Consider the following 18,974-nt stretch of genomic DNA (forward strand, 5'->3'; position numbering starts at 1 on the left):
TTCACCAATTCCTAAGATGTTGATGCTCACTCTTGCTATTTTCTGCCTGACCATGTCCAATTTACCTTGATTCATGGAAAGGAGAGTGAGAAATCTGGCTTAAAACTAAGCATAAAAAAAAAAAAAAAAGACCGTGGCATCTGGTCCCATCACTTCATGGCAAATAGATGGGGAAGCAGTGGCAGATTTTATTTTCTTGGGCTCAAAATTCACTGCGGGTGATGACTACAGCCATTAAATTAAAAGACACTTGCTCCTTGGAACAAAAGCCATGACAAAAGATCCAGATATTTGCTGCATAAGCAACACAACCACAAGCTGGGGGAGGGATGAATGGTGGAGCACAGGAGGTTTCTCCAAGCAGGAGAACAGGGAACTGTTCTGCATGACCCACAATCAGGGGACACATGGCACCATGCATTTATCAAGATCCAATGAACTGCATGGCACAAGGAGAGAACCTTAACATGTGAAAAGTCTTAAAACACTCACACAGGTGATCAGGAAACCAAAATGTGGCCAAGAAACCTGCTAAGTCACACATGGAGTAACATCAAGTGAGCACCAGCCTGAGCAACCTCAGGAGTAAGCAGAGCCTGTGACTAAAGGAAGAGGGGCCTGCACACAGCACTGAGCTCAAGCTGCAAAGCTGTTTCCTGCTGGCTATGGTTTATCAGCTCCACTACTGCCTATAGGATGTGGGCTAAACGATTAGATGAGAGATTATGGAAAAGCAAGAGAGGGGCTGGGATGAACCACAAGGTCTGATCACAGCTGGAGACGCTGCTATGAACTCGTGTTCAGCCTAACAAAAACACTGGTGGATGCTTGTGGTAGCAGTTTCCTCTGTGTGAACACATGGTCAACTGCCATCTGAGAAGGGCCCACAGCTGTGTGCACACCCAGCTCCAGATCTTGGTTTCTAAGAAAGAACAGGAACCAGGGCTCCTTGGAGAAATGTCTGATTTTAGGGTTGTGTGAAAAAATACACAAAAGAAGTCTGTAGTGCCAAAAATAATGATGGGGGTGTCAAAGGTCACAGGGCCCAAAGCTAGAACCAGAGGAGCAATGAAGTCCAGGGGTACTGGACTGTGACCCAGAGCAGGAAGTGACCATCCATGCCCACACCCACAGGAACAAGTGACTAGACATAAACACAGCTTTTCCAGGCAGGAGAATCCCCAAGGTTGAGGTGGAGACAGAACAGGATCATGACTCTCACCCACACCAAGCACAGTGGGGTGCAGAGCTGATGTTGTCAACCTCTACCGCCCACGGTTCTGTGGGTCGGGAGTAGCTCCATATGGCATTGCTGGGATGGCTCGACGGGGCCTGGACGATCCATGTGCTTCTCTCCAGGGACTGGGGTCTTGGTGTGGCCATAGGCTGGGTCCTCTGTCCATGTGGCCCCTTGTCACTCAGCAGTTTAAACCAGGCTTCCTTCCTGACAGAAGCTGCTGGAGTCTTAAGGCCAAAGCTCAAAAGTATCTGCCACTTCCGACTGGTCAAAGCAGGTCACAGCCCAGATTCCTGGGGAGGGAGACAGCTCCTGGCTTTGGTGCGGGGTCCAATGCAGGACCACAAGGCCGAGGGGTTTGTGTACAGGGAGGGGTTCTGACATCCGTAGTAACCATGTACCAGAGGTGAGAGGCAGGTAGCACAATGAAACGCAAGCAGTTCAGAGCATGGCTCAGGTTTACCTGAACAAATCCTTTATAAACGAGATCAGCTCGGACTTCTCTGGTGGTGGAGTGGACAAGAATCCACCTGCCAAATCAGGGGACATGGATTTGACCCCTGGACTAAGGAAGATTCCACATGTGGTGGAGCAGCGAAGCCCATGTGGCACAATTACTGTGCCTGTGTTCTAGAGCCCCCAGCCACAAATACAGAACCCACGTGCTGCAACTACTGCAGCCCGAGAACTCTAGGGCCGGTAAGCCACAACAACTAAAGCCTGGGCGCCCAGAACCTATTCTCAGCAGCAAGAGAAGCCACCGAAATGGGAAGCCCCAACACCGCAACAAAGAGTAGTCCCTGCTCGCCGCACCTGCAGAAAGTCCACACAAAGCACCAAAGACTCAGTGCAGTCAAAAATAATAAGTAAAAGAGATCAGCTGTTTTTCTTTTTCTTTTTAAGGGGAAGGGGGTATAGGGACCTCATTGTTTTTCTTTTAAAAAAATATTTATTTATTGTTGGCTGTGCTGGGTCTTTGTTCCCTTCCGTGTGCTTTCTCTAGTTGTGGCAAGCGAGGGCTACTCTCTAGTCAGAATGCAAGTTTCTCATTGTGGTGGCTTCTCCTGTTGTGGAGCACAGGTTCTAGGGCGAGCGGGCTCAGTAGGTGTGGCATGTGGGTTCAGCTGCCCTGTGGCATGTAGGATCTTCCCGGAACAGGGACTGAACTTGTGACCCTTGCATTGTATGGTGGACTCTTAACCACTGGGCCACCAGGGAAGCCCAAGATCAGTTAATTTAATCAAATATAGTTAAACACAATACCAGACCACCTTATCTGCCTCCTGAGAAATCTGTATGCAGGTCAAGAAGCAAGAGTTTGAACCAGACACGGAACAATGAACTGGTTCAAAATTGGGAAAGGAGTACATCAAGGCTGTATATCGTCACCCTGCTTATTTAACTTATATGCAGAGTACATCATGCAAAATGCCAGGCTGGATGAAGCACAAGTTGGAATCAAGATTGCCAGGAGAAATATCAATAACCTCAGATATGCAAATGACACCATCCTCATAGCAGAAAGTGAAGAACTAAAGAGCCTCTTGATAAAAGTGAAAGAGGAGAGTGAAAAAGTTGACTTAAAACAACATTCAAAAAACTAAGATCATGGCATCTGGTCCCATCACTTCATGGCAGATAGATGGGGAAACAATGGAAACAGTGAAAGACTATTTTCTTGGGCTCCAAAATCACTGCAGATGGTGACTGCAGCCATGAAATTAAAAGATGCTTGCTCCTTAAAAGAAAAGCTATGACCAACCTAGGCAGTATATTAGAAAGCAGAGGCATTACTTTGCCGACAAAGGTCCATCCAGTCAAGGCTATGGTTTTTCCAGTAGTCATGTGTGGATGTGAGAGTTGGACTATAAAGAAAGTTGAGTGCCGAAGAATTGATGCTTTTGAACTATGGTGCTGGAAGAAGGCTCTTGAGAGTCCCTTGGATTGCAAGGAGATCCAACCAGTCCATCCTAAGGAAATCAGTTGGGGCTGGATAGAGAAGCTTGGCATGCTGCAGTCCATGGGGTCACAAAGAGACACGACTGAGCGAGTGAACTGAACTGAAACACATATGTTTACATTTTTATGATCTTAAATAGTTCTTGGAAAAAAATAACTTACCTGACCCATAAAAGCAGACTAAGAAATGTAGGAAAGTTTAATTAAGCTTTGCATATGTAAATAAACCTAATTCTTCCATAATGTTACATTATGTTTTCAGTGTTATGTATCAGGAGAAAGATATATAGTTGTTTAAGTCAAAATTATGGAATCAGTCTAATTTGGGGCTTTTCCTGGTGGCTCAGTAGTAAAGAATCTGCCTGCCAATGAAGGAGACACAGGTTCAGTCCCTGGTCCAGATGATCCCTTGGAGAAGGAAATGGCAATCCACTCCAGTATTCTTGCCTGGAAAATCCCATGGACAGAGGAGCCAGGTGGACTATGGTCCATGGAGTCGCAAACAGTCGGACACAACTTAGCCACTAAACAACAATAACAGTCTAATTTGTTCAAGGATTCATCCTGATTAAAAACACTACCTAAACTTTTTATAATATAGGTTGTTAAACTCCACATTTTTCCACCCTGACATTTAAACAATATTAAATCAATATTTCTATGCCATGAAGTCCTTGTCAATATTTGCTCTTTGGCAATATTTGCTCTCTGCCAGAATTCACATCTCTCTGCTTCTTATCCAATGATCAACCACTGTCTCAGGTGTTTTGTTTTTTTTTAAACTGTGGATTCTCCAGGAAAATGACTTTCTTTTAAAAGGTGAACACTTCTAAGGCATTGCTGTTTGCTCTTCAGTAGCTAGGTTGCATCCAACCCTGCGACCCCATGGATTATAGACCACCTGGCTCCTCTGTTCATGAGATTTCCCAGCAAGAAAACTGGAGTGGGTTGCCATTTCCTTCTCTAGGGACTCTTTCCAACCCAGGGATCAAACTCACATCTCCTGCTTGGCACACAGATTCTTTACCACTGAGCCACCTGGAAAGCTCTAAGCTGTTGTTAGAAATTCAGTTTCTCTTTTCTTTCTGGAATTCTCACATTCTCTAGCTTTTTTTTCTTTTCGCTTTTTAATCTGCTTTGGTTTCCAGGAAGATAGGGAGTTACACTAAAACACCCAGAGAATGCCTCTAGTCAGGCATCTGGAGACCCTGGGACTTGGGCCTCGTCCTCCATGGCTGCCCAGAGAACGGGCTTCAACACGTCATATGCTTCAGTCCAGTGTGGCTACTGCCCTCCTATGGTTCATCTTTGGCCAGCAAAGCCCTTTGCGCCCTCCCAACTCCTCCCATGGCCTCTGTCATGAAGAGACATGGTGGGCTCTCATGAATATCCTGCCACAGGTCTGGCGTTAGGGCTGCCAGGTAAATACCACACGGGACATACTTATACTGAGAAATTTGTTGTATATCTGATATTCAGATCTAACTGGGAGACATGTATTTTTATTTGCTGAAGTTGGCAACCTTCCTGGAATCAGCCATAGTCCCCAGAGTCCTAGCTTCCACCAGAAGTGGGGTGGAGGGCACTTAAGAGCCACTGCTGGGGGTCTCAGTTTGTAGACCCCACCCTCAAACATAAGCACACAGCCAAGTGCCACCAGAGGAAGCCCACTATCATGGGAAGCAGAGGCTACAGTCCACAGACAGAGGGATGAACTGGGAAGAAGTGGAAATGGGACTTGGTGGGGGAGGGGGATGGAGGAAATCTACAACATCAGTATCTTCACAGACCTGACCTGACCACACACACAAAACAGACACACAGAAAACAAAGGGGTCTTAGAAATGAAGAACAAAGTAACAGAAACAAAAAAATTCATTACATGTGTTAGAAGAAAATGTTGAGGGTGCCAATGAGATAGAATATAGAAAGTGACCCAAAAAACAGGAGTTTCAGAAGAAAAGACATAGAGGGAAGGAAGTGATGACAAAATGGTTCTAGAAAATGTCCTAGAACTGAAGGAGGGTTAGGCGTTTCCAGACAGAATTAGGCTCCCGTGGGGCAGGAACAGACCCACAACAAAGCACACATCATGGGAGAGTTCACACCAGTGAGGAAAGAGGAGTTTTGAAAAAGTCACAGAGGCTCTGGAGCCAAAACGGGTGCAGTTTTCTCAACAGCAACACTGGGAAAGGGAATAGGAGAGAATGACGTCTGCAGAGGTTGGCAGGAAATAATTTCCAGCCTAGAATTCTATATCCAGCCAAACTGTCAACCAAGAAATAGGATCCAATAAAGTCATGTACAGATTTACAAAGTTTCAGAATTTCTCCCATGTTTTTTTCTGCAGGAAACTATGGAGATGTGGGCTTCCCTCATAGCTCAGTTGGTAAAGAATTTGCCTGCAGTGCAGGAGACCCAGGTTCAATTCCTGGATTGGGAAGATCCCCTGGAGAAGGAAATGGCGACCCACTCCAGTATGCTTGCCTGGAGAATCCCATGGACAGAGAAGCCTGGTGGGCTACAGTCCATGGGGTCATAAGACTTGGACACAACTTAGCGACTAAACTACCACCCACCATGAAGGATATGCTCTTTCAAAGTGAAGGAAGGAAAAAGAATTTTAAAATGTAAGTGAACACGAGGGGTCAGGGGAGCAGAGAGTTTGAGAGAATCCCCAAGGTGAAAGCTGGGCCCAGAGGTGATGGGCAAGCAGCCAGCTGGACAGATGAGTGGTCCAGGAGAGACTTCACCTCAAGGTGAGTAAAGCTCAGCTGCTCTGAGAGGTGGGCTGAGAACTTGGTGTTGACATTGTGATGAGGGAACGGAAAACTAAAGCAACCAAAAAGAATAAAAATAAGACAATTAATGCTTCCAGGGAAAAGAAAAACAGGGAAGGAAGAGCAGTGAGTGTCTCCTTTTTGTGGTTACAGGGACATGAACACACTCACGGCCCCCAACTCACAAATCAGAGGAGGGGTGGGAGGGGAGAGCAGAGGACACCTACAAGGAAACGAACCAGAGAGACAAGCATGTTTAGTGCTGTATTTTCCAGAGTGAAAGTTGGGCCCCACGAGCGAGTGTGAATTCAATTTAGTGGCTCACAAACACCATTTCTTAATGAAGTTGACTACAATAGAAAATGTCTGAGATTACTGTGCTTCAGTTCAGTCACATGGTCATGTCAGACTCTTTGTGACCCCATGGACTGCAACTCCCAGAGTTTACTCAGACTCATGTCTATTGAGTCAGTGATGCCATCCAACCATCTCATCCTCTGTCATCCCCTTCTCCTCCCATCTTCAATCTTTCCCAGCATCAAGGTCTTTTCAAATGAGTCAATTCTTCACATCAAGTGGCCAAAGTACTGGAGTTTCAGTTTTAGCATCAGTCCTACTGAATATTCAGGACTGATTTCCTTTAGGATGGACTGGTTGGATTTCCTTGCTGTCCATGGGACTCTCAAGGGTCTTCTCCAACACCACACTTCAAAAGCATCAATTCTTCAGTGCTCAGCTTTCTTTATAGTCCAACTCTCACATCCACACATGACTACTGGGAAAAAAAATAGCTTTGACTAGATGGACCTTTGTTGGCAAAGTAATGTCTCTGCTTTTTAATATACTGTCTAGGTTGGTCATAGCTTTTCTTCCAAGGAGCAAGCATCTTTTAATTTCATGGCTGCAGTCACCATCTGCAGTAATTTTGGGCCCCCCAAAATAAAGTCTGTCACTGTTTCCATTGTTTCCCCATCTATTTGCCATGAAGTAATGGGACCAGATGCCATGATCTTCATTTTCTGAATGTTGAGTTTTAAGGGAACATTTCATTCTTCTCTTTCACTTTTATCAAGAGGCTCTTTAGTTCTTCTTTGATTTCTGCCATAAGGGTGGTGTCATCTGCATATCTGAGGTTATTGATATTTCTCCCGGCAATCTTGATTCCAGCTTGTGCTTCATCCAGCCCAGCATTTTACATGATGTACTCTGCATATAAGTTAAATAAGCAGGGTGACAATATAGAGCCTTGACACACTCCTTTCCCAATTTTGAATCGGTCTGTTGTTCCATGTCCAGTTCTAACTGTTGCTTCTTGACCTGCATACAGATTTCTCAGGAGCATGTCAGTTGGTCTGGTATTCCCATCTCTTTTAAGAATTTTCCAGTTTGTTATGATTCACACAGTCAAAAGCTTTGGCATAGTCAATAAAGCAGAAGTAGATGTTTTTCTAGAACTCTCTTGCTTTTTCGATGATCCAACAGATGTTGGCAATTTGATCTCTGGTTCCTCTGCTTTTTCTAAATCCAGCTTGAGCATCCATACTGCATTTAGGAGGGCTATGTATTTTTTTTCTAATTTTGCAGATGTGACTGTGTACCAGGTAGTGATATATAAAATATATCTGAGTTTTGCTCAAAAAAGTCCAAAACCCACCAAGTTAGAGAAATGACATTAAACACCAAAAGAATCATCTAAAAGGGCTGACGTGCTTCTGGGAAAGGTGGTGTGGGGAAAGGAAGAGAGACTGCTGTTCTCTTAAGCAGCACTGTTGAACTATTAAACTATTTACATATGTATACATGCACTGATGTGATTTTTATAAAAATTGTAGTTCAGCCCATTATACAGAGCGAAGTAAGCCAGAAAGATAAAGACCATTACAGTATACTAACACATATATATGGACTTTAGAAAGATGGTAACGATAACCCTATATGCAAAACAGAAAAAGAGACTCAGATGAATGGAACAGACTTGTGGACTCTGGGAGAAGGCGAGGGTGGGATGTTTCAGGAGAACAGCATTGAAACATGTATATTATCTAGGGTGAAACGGATAACCAGCTCAGGTTGGGTACATGAGACAAGTGCTCGGGCCTGGTGCACTGGGAAGACCCAGAGGGATCGGGTGGAGAGGGAGGTGGGAGGGGGGACTGGGATGAGGAATACATGTAAATCCATGGCTAATTCATATCAATGTATAACAAAAACTACTGTAATGATGTAAAGTAATTAGCCTCCAACTAATAAAAATTAAAAAAATAAATAAATAAATAAAATAAAATTAAAAAAAAAAATTGTAGTTCAGTCACTCAATCATGTCCGACTCTTTGAGACCCCATGGACTGCAGCACGCCAGGCTTCCCTGTCTTTCAGCATCTCCCAGAGCTTGCTCAAACTCCTGTCTATCAAGTCAGTGATGCCATCCAACCATCTCATCCTCTGTCGTCCCCTTCTCCTCCTGCCTTCAATCTTTCCCAGCAGGAGGGTCTTTTCCAGTGAGTCAATTCTTCACATAAGGTGGCCAAAGTATTGGAGCTTCAGCTTCAAAATCAGTCCTTCCAATGAATATTCAGGACTGATTTCCTTTAGGATGGACTGGTTGGATCTCCTTGCTGTCCAAGGGACTCTGAAGAGTCTTCTCCAACACCACACTTCAAAAGCATCAATTCTTCAGCACTTAACTTTCTTTACAGTCCAACTCTCACATCCACACATGACTACAGGAAAAACCATAGCTTTGACTTTGTCAGCAAAGTAATGTCTCTGCTTTTTAATATGCTGTCTAGGTTGGTCATAGCTTTTCTTTCTAGGAGCAAGCATCTTTTAATTTCATGGGTGCAGTCACCATCTGCAGTGATTTTGGAGCCCAAGAAAATAGTCTTTCACTGTTTCCATTGTTTCCCCATCTATTTGCCATGAAGTAATGGGACCAGATGCCATGATCTTAGTTTTTTGAATGTTGTTTTAAGTCAACTTTTTCACTCTCCTCTTTCACTTGTATCAAGAGGCTCTTTAGTTCTTCTTTGATTTCTGCCATAAGGGTGGTGTCATCTGCATATCTGAGGTTATTGATATTTCTCCCAGCAATCTTGATTCCAGCTTGTGCTTCATCCAGCCCAGCATTTTGCATGATGTACTCTGCATATAAGCTAAATAAGTAGGGTGATAATATACAGCCCTAATGTACTACTTTCCCAATTTGGAACCAATCGAATTGTTCCATGTCTGATTCTAACTGTTGCTTCTTGACCTCCAGGCTTCTCTGGAGACAGGTAATGTGGTCTGGTATTCCCATCTCTTTAAGAATTTTCCATAGTTTGTTGTGGTCCACACAGTCAAATGCTTTAGCATAGTCAATGAAGCAGAAGTAGATGTTTTTCTGGCACTCTCTTGCTTTTTCTGTGATACAATTTAAAAAAAAATAAGTTGTGGAGTCAAACAGTCTGAGAGCTAATTCATGGCTTCTCAGTCATGTGACTGTGGGCAAGTTCATCTGTGTATTTAAGGGTCCTTCCTTATCAGACAAAGCTCATTATAGATTTGTTGTGAAATGAGATAGTCCTGTGAAGAACCTAGCACTTTGTAGGGGAAGGAATCACATCTACATCAGTTATTAATTGTTTAAAAACATAATTCTTATTCTGCCAACTGTCTCTCGGACACCTACTCTTGGAAAGCTACTATAGGATGTGCTCCACGAAGAAAAGGAAATAAACCACAAAACTGGAACATGCAGCATTCCAGAAACAGAAGCTCCAGCTTATGAGGCCAAGGGTATCCCAGAGAGACCTTACTGGTGCCACTGAGGACCCAGGGCAGCCCAGACGTGGCTCAGGAGGGTGGCTCCACCTGAAGAAGGTACTCAAGGAGCTGGACTGGACTGAGAGTTTTCAACTTCTGTCAGCATGTTTGGGGCTGAGTCAGTGACACAGAAAAACTTGCAAAAGTAAAAGCAAAACAAGGCGAAAATGCTGGACAAAGGAAATATATGAACTTTGTTCAGCATAAGTTTTGAAGCCATTTACACTGCCATGATGACACTAGGAGGAGGCAGATGCTGAGGCCAGCATGCAGAGGTAGTGAAGTTGGTGCCTCTGGGACAGGCCCAGGGTAGGTGAGGTGAGTTGGGTGAGGTGAGCAGAAGCTAAGAACTCAACTGTATGCTGAGCCACATACAGTCCTACCTGCTCCATAAAATTAAGAAATAAGAATTCAACTGTAAATACACAGTAACAAAACCAACAAGGAAAAGGGAACAGGCTCTTCTTGGCAGGGTTCATGGGGAAGCACAGGTCTGAGTTCCAGAGAACCATGGGGTGATGCACCCCTTCCCCGTTCATGTGACAGCTTTGGTGTCGCAAGCCCTTGGTTGTAGTAGCTTCTGGGGCTTCCTCCACCCACAGAGGCGCCAGAGGGAGGCCAGGTTCACTCAGCAGGAAGCCAAGCTGAATCAGTTCCCTCCCCTACACTGCAGACCATCTACACTAGGGCAAGGTCAGCCCATGTGGGCAAGGGTGTACAGTATCAGGTCACAGGGTGACCCCTGTCCTACTTTCCCAAATTCACTGGGTCAACCTACACTCCACATGGCACGTGCATGATTCATGCCAGTGACCCGGTTCACCCTGATCTTGGGTCTTGGCCATTGCCAAGAGGCTCCTAAGGACTTGGCACAACTGCCCCCACCAGCCCAAGTATTGTCTCCCCTTCTCTTGGCCTCAAGAGGTCCTGACAGTCCTGTCGCTGCCACCGCTGAAATGAGGGGGCTGCAGGCCTGGTTCTACCCCACTGGGGCCTCCAGTGCTTCCCTCCCTACTCAGTCAGAAGGGGTCCTCAAAATACTCACAGGCCACCCCACACAGAGAACTCCAACCTCTGTGAGTGGCAAAGTCTCTGCAGAGGTTAACTCTAGCTCCAGGCCTACTGCTCAACTGACCCCCAAGTGAGGGGCCCAATGCCACAGCTCAGCCTCCTCATCCAAACACTGGCCCAGCAGTGCTCTGTGGGGCTGAGGTCAGTGCCAGGAAGATTCAACAGGGCATCTGGGTGCCCAACTAGGCAGCGGGGCTGTCACCCTCCAAACCCCACCCTCAGGCTACCTCCAGTCCCAGGTCTGGACTGTTTCACTCCATCCTAAGGGCTGCAGCTCCACAGCCCTTCAGGAAAGTGAAAGTTGCTCAGTTGTGTCCAACTCTGTGACCCCATGGACTATACAATCCATGGAATTCTCCAGGTCAGAATACTGGAGTGGGTAGCCTTTCCCTTCTCCATGGGATCTTTCTAACTCAGGGATCCAATCCAGGTCTCCTGCCCTGCAGGCAGATTCTTTACCAGCTGAGCCACAAGGGAAGCCCAAGAATACTGGAGTGAGTAGCCTATCCCTTCTCCAGTGGATCTTTCTGACCCAGGAATCAAACCAGGGTCTCCTACATTACAGGCAGATTCTTTACCAACTAAGCTATCAAGGAAGCCTCAGCCCTTCAAGGGCTTTCTCCAAATCTCAGTCCTAGAGAGGAACCTTCTCTACTTCCCTGTCCCCCAGGTTCCACTATTCTTGCAGCAAGTCCAGTGGGCATGGCCAGGCCAGGGGAGTGAGGCCTCCCTCTGCTCTATGCCTTGTCCCTCTGTCACCCTCGCCAGCCTGTGTGCTCCCCTGGGTGGCGGGGAGCACAGCCATTCACATGCAGGGTTTGAGAGGCACACACGTATGTGTGCACTGTGTCCGCCCCGTGCGTCCAGCCTCACATCTTCCCCCAGGACTTGAACCGCCTGGCTCCTTCCTTGGCCCATGGTGTGGGCACAAATGCCCAGGCCGGAAAAGCCTGGCCGTGCCCCAGGAGCAGCAGAGCGACAGGCGTGGAGCAGAGCTGACTGCAGTGCCTGCCCTGAGTCCAAAAGGCAGGCACTCCAGCCCTGGAGCCTCTCCTCTGGCTGTGCCCATGCAAAGCACTGCTCCGAGAGGCTGTGGGGGAACTGACTGCAGGCCGGAACCACGTCACACAGGCGGGCCCCTCACTCTGTGCCCCTCTCAGGGGTGCCCAGGGCTAAAACAGGAGCCAACACAGAGGAGCTGAGAGAGGGTGGAGGCCCCACAGGGAAGAAGCGAGAGGCAGCCTCCTGTGGTCTGGGAGGAGCTAAAGAGTAAAAATAAAACCCTCAAACCACCTCCTGAGGTCATGGTTGGGGCCCAGGGCACCCGAATCACAGGCGGGATGAGGTCTGCACGTGAGCCATGAGGGGCAGCGGCTGCCAGGTCCAGGCCCAACAGGGCAGGGGAGGGGAAGGGACTAAGGAGACCAGCAGTGCTGGGCCAGCTCAGGAGACAACCTGAAAGGATCAGTGACATCAGGAGCAGGGGCCTGGACAGCAGTCCCACTCACACGTCCAGGCTACCTGCTTTCAGTCAGGGGCTGCTCTGCTCTGCGCGCTGTAGGGCATTTCACAGCATCCCCAGCCTTGCCCACTGTGACCCCACCATGACAACCAAAACTGTCTCCAGACGCGGCCAAATGTCCACTTAAGAACCACTGCTCTGGAAGAATGGTGAGGCTGTGCAGTCTGGAGACCCTGGGCAGCCTTCCTTCTAGGGGTGCCCCAGCTGGCACCCCCCAGCATGGAGGAGGCAGGGGCCCTGCAGCACTCTACCAGGTGGCTGCCTCCTGGCATCTGGGTCCGTGCCTCTCTGTACAGGCAGCCGATTGCACCCCCGGCACTCACTGCCCCAGTCGAACTTTTGACGGACAGAGGCCTTGTCTCCAGACTCAGCATCTATTTCTCCCCTGCCAGTCAGGGAAGGGTGGAGTAAGCCGCAGGCCGCTCCGGAGCAGGACTGGAAGGAAACACCGGGAGCAGCTGCTCGGCAGCCATGGGTATCAGCCAAGGGCAGCACTGGCAGGCTGAGGCCCTGATGCACAGCCCAGTGGAGCTGGGGCCAGACTGACTACCAGGAGAGCATGGTCCGCTCCACCCCAGAGAGGCCGCACTGCAGAACCCTGGACCTTGGGAGCCCTGCCCCACCCACAGCTGAGGAAACTGAGACCGAAGGATGCTTTTGTCCCGGTCTCAGCAAAAACCCCTAGGGCTGCCAGGAGCCCAACCAGTGCCCCCTAGTGGTTGCTCGTGGAAGCAGTCCTGTGCCCCCAAAGGCCTCAGGTCCCCTCAAAGTCAGGGCCAGCTTCACTTTCCTGACATCCAACATGTACATTTGTTCCATGAGCCCATCCCACTGACGGGCAGGGACCGGAGATGGGCCCCTTGGCTAGAAGCCTGCTCACCTGGCCGGCGGGGCACACACAGGACAGGGCCCACCAGGCTCACCAAAACATTGGGGTCGTCAGCGCCCTTCCAGGGGAACTTCTGGGAAGCCTGTGTCCAAGCACACTCCCTCTCTCCACATCTGCAGGGAACCCACCCCAGGCCCCAGACACATCTCCACAGCCCAGTGTGAAGCAGGAAAGGGGCATCTCCAAGGCTCAGGAGAGGTGCACGTTCCCCTCCTTGCACACGGTGGTCAAGAGCAAGGCAGACACCGCATCTATGCTCACCTGAGCTCAGACTCTGACCAGGCTCCATGCCTGCAGCCCAATCCCCCAAGCCTGGATATGAGAGGCCCAGGCTCCCCACCTAATCCCCTACTATTAGACACAACACATTCCTCTCCACACAGACAAAATCTGGAATCCCTGGGGGCAACTGGCTCATGATAAGGCTCCAGGCTTCCCCAGATCCATAAAGGGCCCCCTCTCAGCCGGTCGCACCCTGAACCTGCCAGAGCAGGCCATCCCTTCCTGATGAGCCCCAGAAAGTGGCAGAGGCCAAGGAGCTCACAGCAGGCTAGGAGTCCCCTGCTGCAGCTGAGCAGGACCTGCCCACCATCCCTGAGGACAGGCGCCTTTGCTGCCTCCCTCCCGTCTGCCCAGTGAGGGCCTCCCTGACCCCCCAACTGTGTAGGTCCACTGTTTTTTTTTTTTAATCATCAGGTCCTATAGCAACACACGAGCCACAGCTGGTTGATCCCAAAACCAAAGAGCTGGAGTGCTGACTATAAGCTCTGCTCAGGTTTCCGACTGCAAGAAGGATCAACGGTATACTCACTCCCTAATCCCCAGATGGTCCCCGTGCCACGCTCCCCGACTGTGTGATCACCAGGGACAGGGCTGTGACTCTTCACAGATGTCCCACAGCACTGGCTTTCCCTCCTGCAGCCGCAGCACCAGGACAGGGCCTGCTGGGGAAAGGGGCTCTCAATCTGCCCCAGGAGCCTTGGGCTCCCGTAATACCATAAGCTGGCACCAGCCTTCATCCCAGAACAGCTCACACCAAGCAGAAGAGGGTCCAGGCCAGTAGGGACAGTCGAGTTCCCAGAGCATTTATTATCATCAGGCATCAGCAGTCACGGGGGCGGGAGACAGAGACTGGAGACTCATTTGCCCTTCAGGTAGATCTTGGGGGTCTGCCAGCCTGGGGGGGCTTCCTTCAGGCCTGCCTTCTGCCAGATGCGCCTCAGGTCTCTCTCGAACTTCATCTGTGAGGGCAGAGGGAGTGACCACAAATAGGTCCGTGGCATAGCCACGTGCCCCAGCCACCCCACGTAGCTGCAGCCAAGGGTCACACTCACCTGCTTCCGTTTCAGACGTGTTTCCCTGACTTTCCGCCGCAGGAACCGGGTCCTCTTGACCAGCTTGCGGTACTTATGATGATTCATCTTCCGCCGGCGGATCTTGAGCACGTTTCTGCACTGCATCCGGGGCACATCCCAGACCTCCTTACCACCCTGCTCGACCCCTTCGCCCACCTGACTGGGCGGACACTCATAGAGTTGGGCTGGAGACACAGTCCCTGGTGCCCCAGTGTCCAGTCTGGGTAGGAGGTAGCGAATGGTCAGCCAGCTCTCCAGGGGGCTGATGGACATCTTCCTTGGGACCAGCATCTCCTCAAGTTCCATGTGGACCCGCCTGCCAGGGAGAGAGGCAACCCCACTTGGGCCTGTTGGCTTCGTGCTATAGCAAGGCCTGCAGGCATGCCTGCTCAGCACCCCTAAGACAGGCCAGGGTCCATAGCAGCCTGTAGGAGACAAGAGAGCACAGTTAATTACTGCTTGTGGGGCTACACGACCTACACAGCCATGGGGCCTGTGGAGCAGAAACCCCTGAAGCCCTGCTGACATCCTCAGGCCAAGACTTGCCTTCTGTGACATCTGGATGTCTACAGGGTTGTCTGCTCTCATCCATCAGAGGGCAGACAGAATGAAAACTACAAGCACAGAAAACCAACCAAACTGATCACATGGATCACAGACTTGTCTAATTCAGTGAAACTAAGAGCCATGCCGTGTAGGGCCACCCAAGACAGATGGGTCATGGTGGAGAGTTCTGACAAAACGCGGCCACTGGAGAAGGGAATGGCAAACCACTTCAGTATTCTTATCTTGAGGACCCGATGAACAGTACGGAAAGACAAAAAGATATAACACTAAAAAAATGAACTCCCCAGGTCAGGAGGTGCCTGATATGTTACCGGAGAAGAGCAGAGAGAAAGCTCCAGAAAGAATGAAGAAGCTAATACAAAATGGAAACAACGCCCAGGTGTGGATATATCTGGTGATGAAAGTTAGAGTCCGATGCTATAGAGAACACTATTGCACAGGAACCTGGAATGTTAGGTCCACGAATCAAAGTAAACTGAAGTGGTCAAACAGGAGATGGCAAGAGTGAATGTCGACATTTTTGGAATCAGTGAACTAAAATGGACTGGAATAGGAGAATTTAATTCAGATGACCATTATTTCTACCACTGTGGGCAAGAATCCCTTAAAGGAAACGGAGTAGCCCTCACAGTCAACTAGAGAGTCCGAAATGCAGTACTTGGATGCAATCTCAAAGATGAAAGAATGATATCTGTTTGTTTCTAAGGCAAACCATTTAGTTTTACAGTAATCCAAGGCTATGCCCCAACCACTAATGCCAAAGAAGCTGAAGTTGAATGGTTCTACAAAGACCTACATGATCTTCTAGAACTAACAACAAAAAAAGATGTCCTTTTCATCATAGGGGACTGGAATACAAAAGTAGGAAGTCAAGAGATACCTGAAGTAACAGGCAAGTTTGGCCTTGGAGTACAAAATAAACCAGGGCAAAGGCTAATAGAGTTTTGCCAAGAGAACACACTGGTCATAGCAAACACCCTCATCCAACAACACAAGAAACGACTCTACATATGGACATCACCAGATGGTCTATACCGAAATCACACTTGATTATATTTTTTGCAGCTGAAGATGGAGAAGTTCTATACAGTCAGTAAAAACAAGACTGGGAACTGACTGTGGCTCAGATCACGAACTCCTTATTGCCAAATTCAGACTTAAATGGAAAAAAGTAGGGAAAACCACTAGACTATTCAGGTATGACCTAAATCAAATCCCTTATGATTATACAGTGGAAGTGACAAATAGATTCAAGGGATTAGAGTTGATAGAGCATCTGAAGAACTATGGACAGAGGTTTGTAACACTACAGAAAACAGTGATTAAGACCATTCCCAAGAAAATAAATGCAAAAAAGCAAATGGTTGTCTGAGGAGGCCTTGCAAATAGCTGAGAAAAGAAGAGAAGCAAAAGGCAAAGAAGAAAAGGAAAGATATACCCATCTGATAATGCAGAGTTCCAAAGAAGAGCAAGGAGATATAAAAAAACCTACCTCAGTGATCAATGCAAAGAAATAGAGGAAATCAATAGAATGGGAAAGACTAGAGAACTCTTCAAGAAAATTAGAGATACCAAAGGAAGATTTCATGCAAAGATAGGCACAATAAAGGACAGAAATGGTATGGACCTAACAAAAACATAAGGTATTAAGAAGAGGTGGCAAGAATACCCAGAAGAGACCTTCAGTCAGTTCAGTTCAGTCGCTCAGTCATGTTCGACTCTGCGACCCCATGGACTGCAGCACGCCAGGCTTCCCTGTCCATCACAAACTCCCGGAGCTTGCTCAAACTTATATCCATCAAGTCAGTGATGCCATCCAACCATCTCATCCTCTGTCATCCCCTTCTCTTCTTGCCTTCAATCTTTCCCAGCATCAGGGTCTTTTCCAATGAGGCAGATCTTCACATCAGGTGGTCAAAGTGTTGGGAGTTTCAGCTTCAGCATCAGTCCTTTCAATGAATATTCAGGACTGATTTCCTTTAGGATGGACTGGTTGGATCTCCTTGCTGTCCAAGGGACTCTGAAGAGTCTTCTCCAACACCACAGTTCAAATGCATCAATTCTTCAGCACTCAGTTTTCTTTATAGTCCAACTCTCATAGCCCTACATGACTACTGGAAAAACCACAGCTTTGACTAGATGGACCTTTGTCGGCAAAGTAATTGCCTCTGCTTTTTAAAATGCTGTCTAGGTTTGACATAGCTTTCATTTCAAGGAGCAAGTGTCTTTTAATTTCATGGGTGCAGTCACCATCTGCAGTGATTTTGGAGCCCCAAAAAATAAAGTCTGTCACTGTTTCCATTGTTTCCCCATCTATTTGCCATGAAGTAATGGGACCAGATGCCATGATCTTCGTTTTTTGAATGTTGAGTTTTAAGTGAACTTTTTATACTCTCCTCTTTCACTTTCATCAGGAGGCTCTTTAGTTCTTCTTTGATTTCTGCCATAAAAGTGGTGTCATTTGCATATCTGAAGTTATTGACATTTCTTCCAGGAATCTTGATTCCAGTTTGTGCTTCATCCAGCCCGGCATTCTGCATGATGTACTCTGCAAACCTTGACAGCGTATTAAAAAGCAGAGACATTACTTTATCAACAAAGGTTTGTCTAGTCAAAGCTATGGTTTTTCCAGTAGTAATGTATGGATGTGAGATTTGGACCATAAAGAAGGCTGAGTGCCAAAGAATTGATGCTATTGAACTGTGGTGCTGGAGAAGACTCTTGAGAGTCCCCTGGACTGCAAGATCAAACCAGTCAATCCTAAAGGAAATTCTGGAAGGACTGATGCTGAAGCACCAATATTTTGGCCACCTGACGTGAAAAGCTGACTCACTGGAAAAGACCTTGATGCTGGGACAGGTTGAAGGCAGAAGAGGATGACAGAGAAAGAGATGGTTGGATGGCACACCGACATGAGTTGGAGCAAGCTCGGGGAGATGGTGAAGGACAGGGAAGCCTGGCATGCTGCAGTCCACGGGGGTCAGAAAGAGTCCGACAGGACTGAGCGACTGAACAACAGGGCAGTTTGCGTGGCCTGGCCTCGCCTTCAGGTGGTGAGGAACAGCAGCGCAGGTAACAGAGTTGCTAACTCCATACTCCTAACCCAGGTGTGTATCCCGCCCATCTCCCCCCACAGGGCTTCTTACCTGCCCTGGGAACAGCCCTGAGCAGCTGGGAAGTCAGGCGCATCAAAAACATGGTCTATGCGTGGCTGTGGCCCCAGGCGATCAGCGGAGCTGGAACACAGGTGGGCGCAGAGGTCACTCTGGGGGTTCTGGTCTCGTTCCGATTCTCGCACCCGGTCTCCTTAGCCACCTTCTCCCACCACGAGGATGCCACTTCGAGTACAGCTTCCTCCCTCAAAACCTCTGCCTCCGAGAGTCTCCAGCAGCGCGACTCTGGGCAGGTACTGGCCCTCCCTGAGCCTCAGCTTCACCCCAAGTCTCCCACCTCGCAGGCTGTGTCTACGATCGGGTCTCGGGCCCCGAGCCCCAGCCAGCCGCGGCCTCCTGGGCTGTCCGCGGAGCCCGCTCGCCGGGTGCTCACACAGACCCTGCCCAGAACACCACAAGGGAAGTCCAATAACCCATACCTTCGCCTCGCTCAAGCACTTCCGGTCCGTTCCTAAGGCCGCCCCAGCCCGAGCGCAGCCGCCTGCGTGTTTTTACGCCCAGCTCCCCCTAGCGCCCCTCGGCACCCCACTCCCAGTCGGCGCAGGTCCTGCCGGACCCAGAAAGCGACGGTTTCCGGCCGAAGGGACCGCCCCCCCGTGCCCAGCCTCTCCCACAGC

The 18,974-nt window shown here is 48.6% G+C and overlaps 1 protein-coding gene across 3 annotated transcripts; it reads right to left on the reverse strand.

The window, feature by feature from the left end:
- Window positions 1-14,326: 14,326 nt before the first annotated feature.
- AURKAIP1 (aurora kinase A interacting protein 1) lies at window positions 14,327-18,887 on the reverse strand. 3 transcript variants are annotated; one of them, XM_020873714.2, is made up of 4 exons: window positions 18,777-18,887; window positions 18,331-18,420; window positions 14,597-15,042; window positions 14,327-14,503 (listed from the first exon to the last, which is right to left on the reverse strand). In XM_020873714.2, the coding sequence occupies exons 2-4, from the start codon at window positions 18,380-18,382 to the stop codon at window positions 14,402-14,404; spliced, it is 600 nt and encodes a 199-aa protein (XP_020729373.2). In that variant the 5' UTR covers window positions 18,383-18,420; window positions 18,777-18,887; the 3' UTR covers window positions 14,327-14,401. The 3 variants fall into 3 exon arrangements, with proteins under 3 accessions (XP_020729373.2, XP_020729374.2, XP_070330228.1); XM_020873715.2 differs by lacking the exon at window positions 18,777-18,887 and adding an exon at window positions 18,635-18,770; XM_070474127.1 differs by lacking the exon at window positions 18,777-18,887 and having other exon boundaries at window positions 18,331-18,770.
- Window positions 18,888-18,974: the final 87 nt, after the last annotated feature.

Source organism: Odocoileus virginianus, chromosome 11 (genome assembly GCF_023699985.2).
Source record: "Odocoileus virginianus isolate 20LAN1187 ecotype Illinois chromosome 11, Ovbor_1.2, whole genome shotgun sequence".
Classification (NCBI taxonomy): Eukaryota; Metazoa; Chordata; class Mammalia; order Artiodactyla; family Cervidae; genus Odocoileus; species Odocoileus virginianus.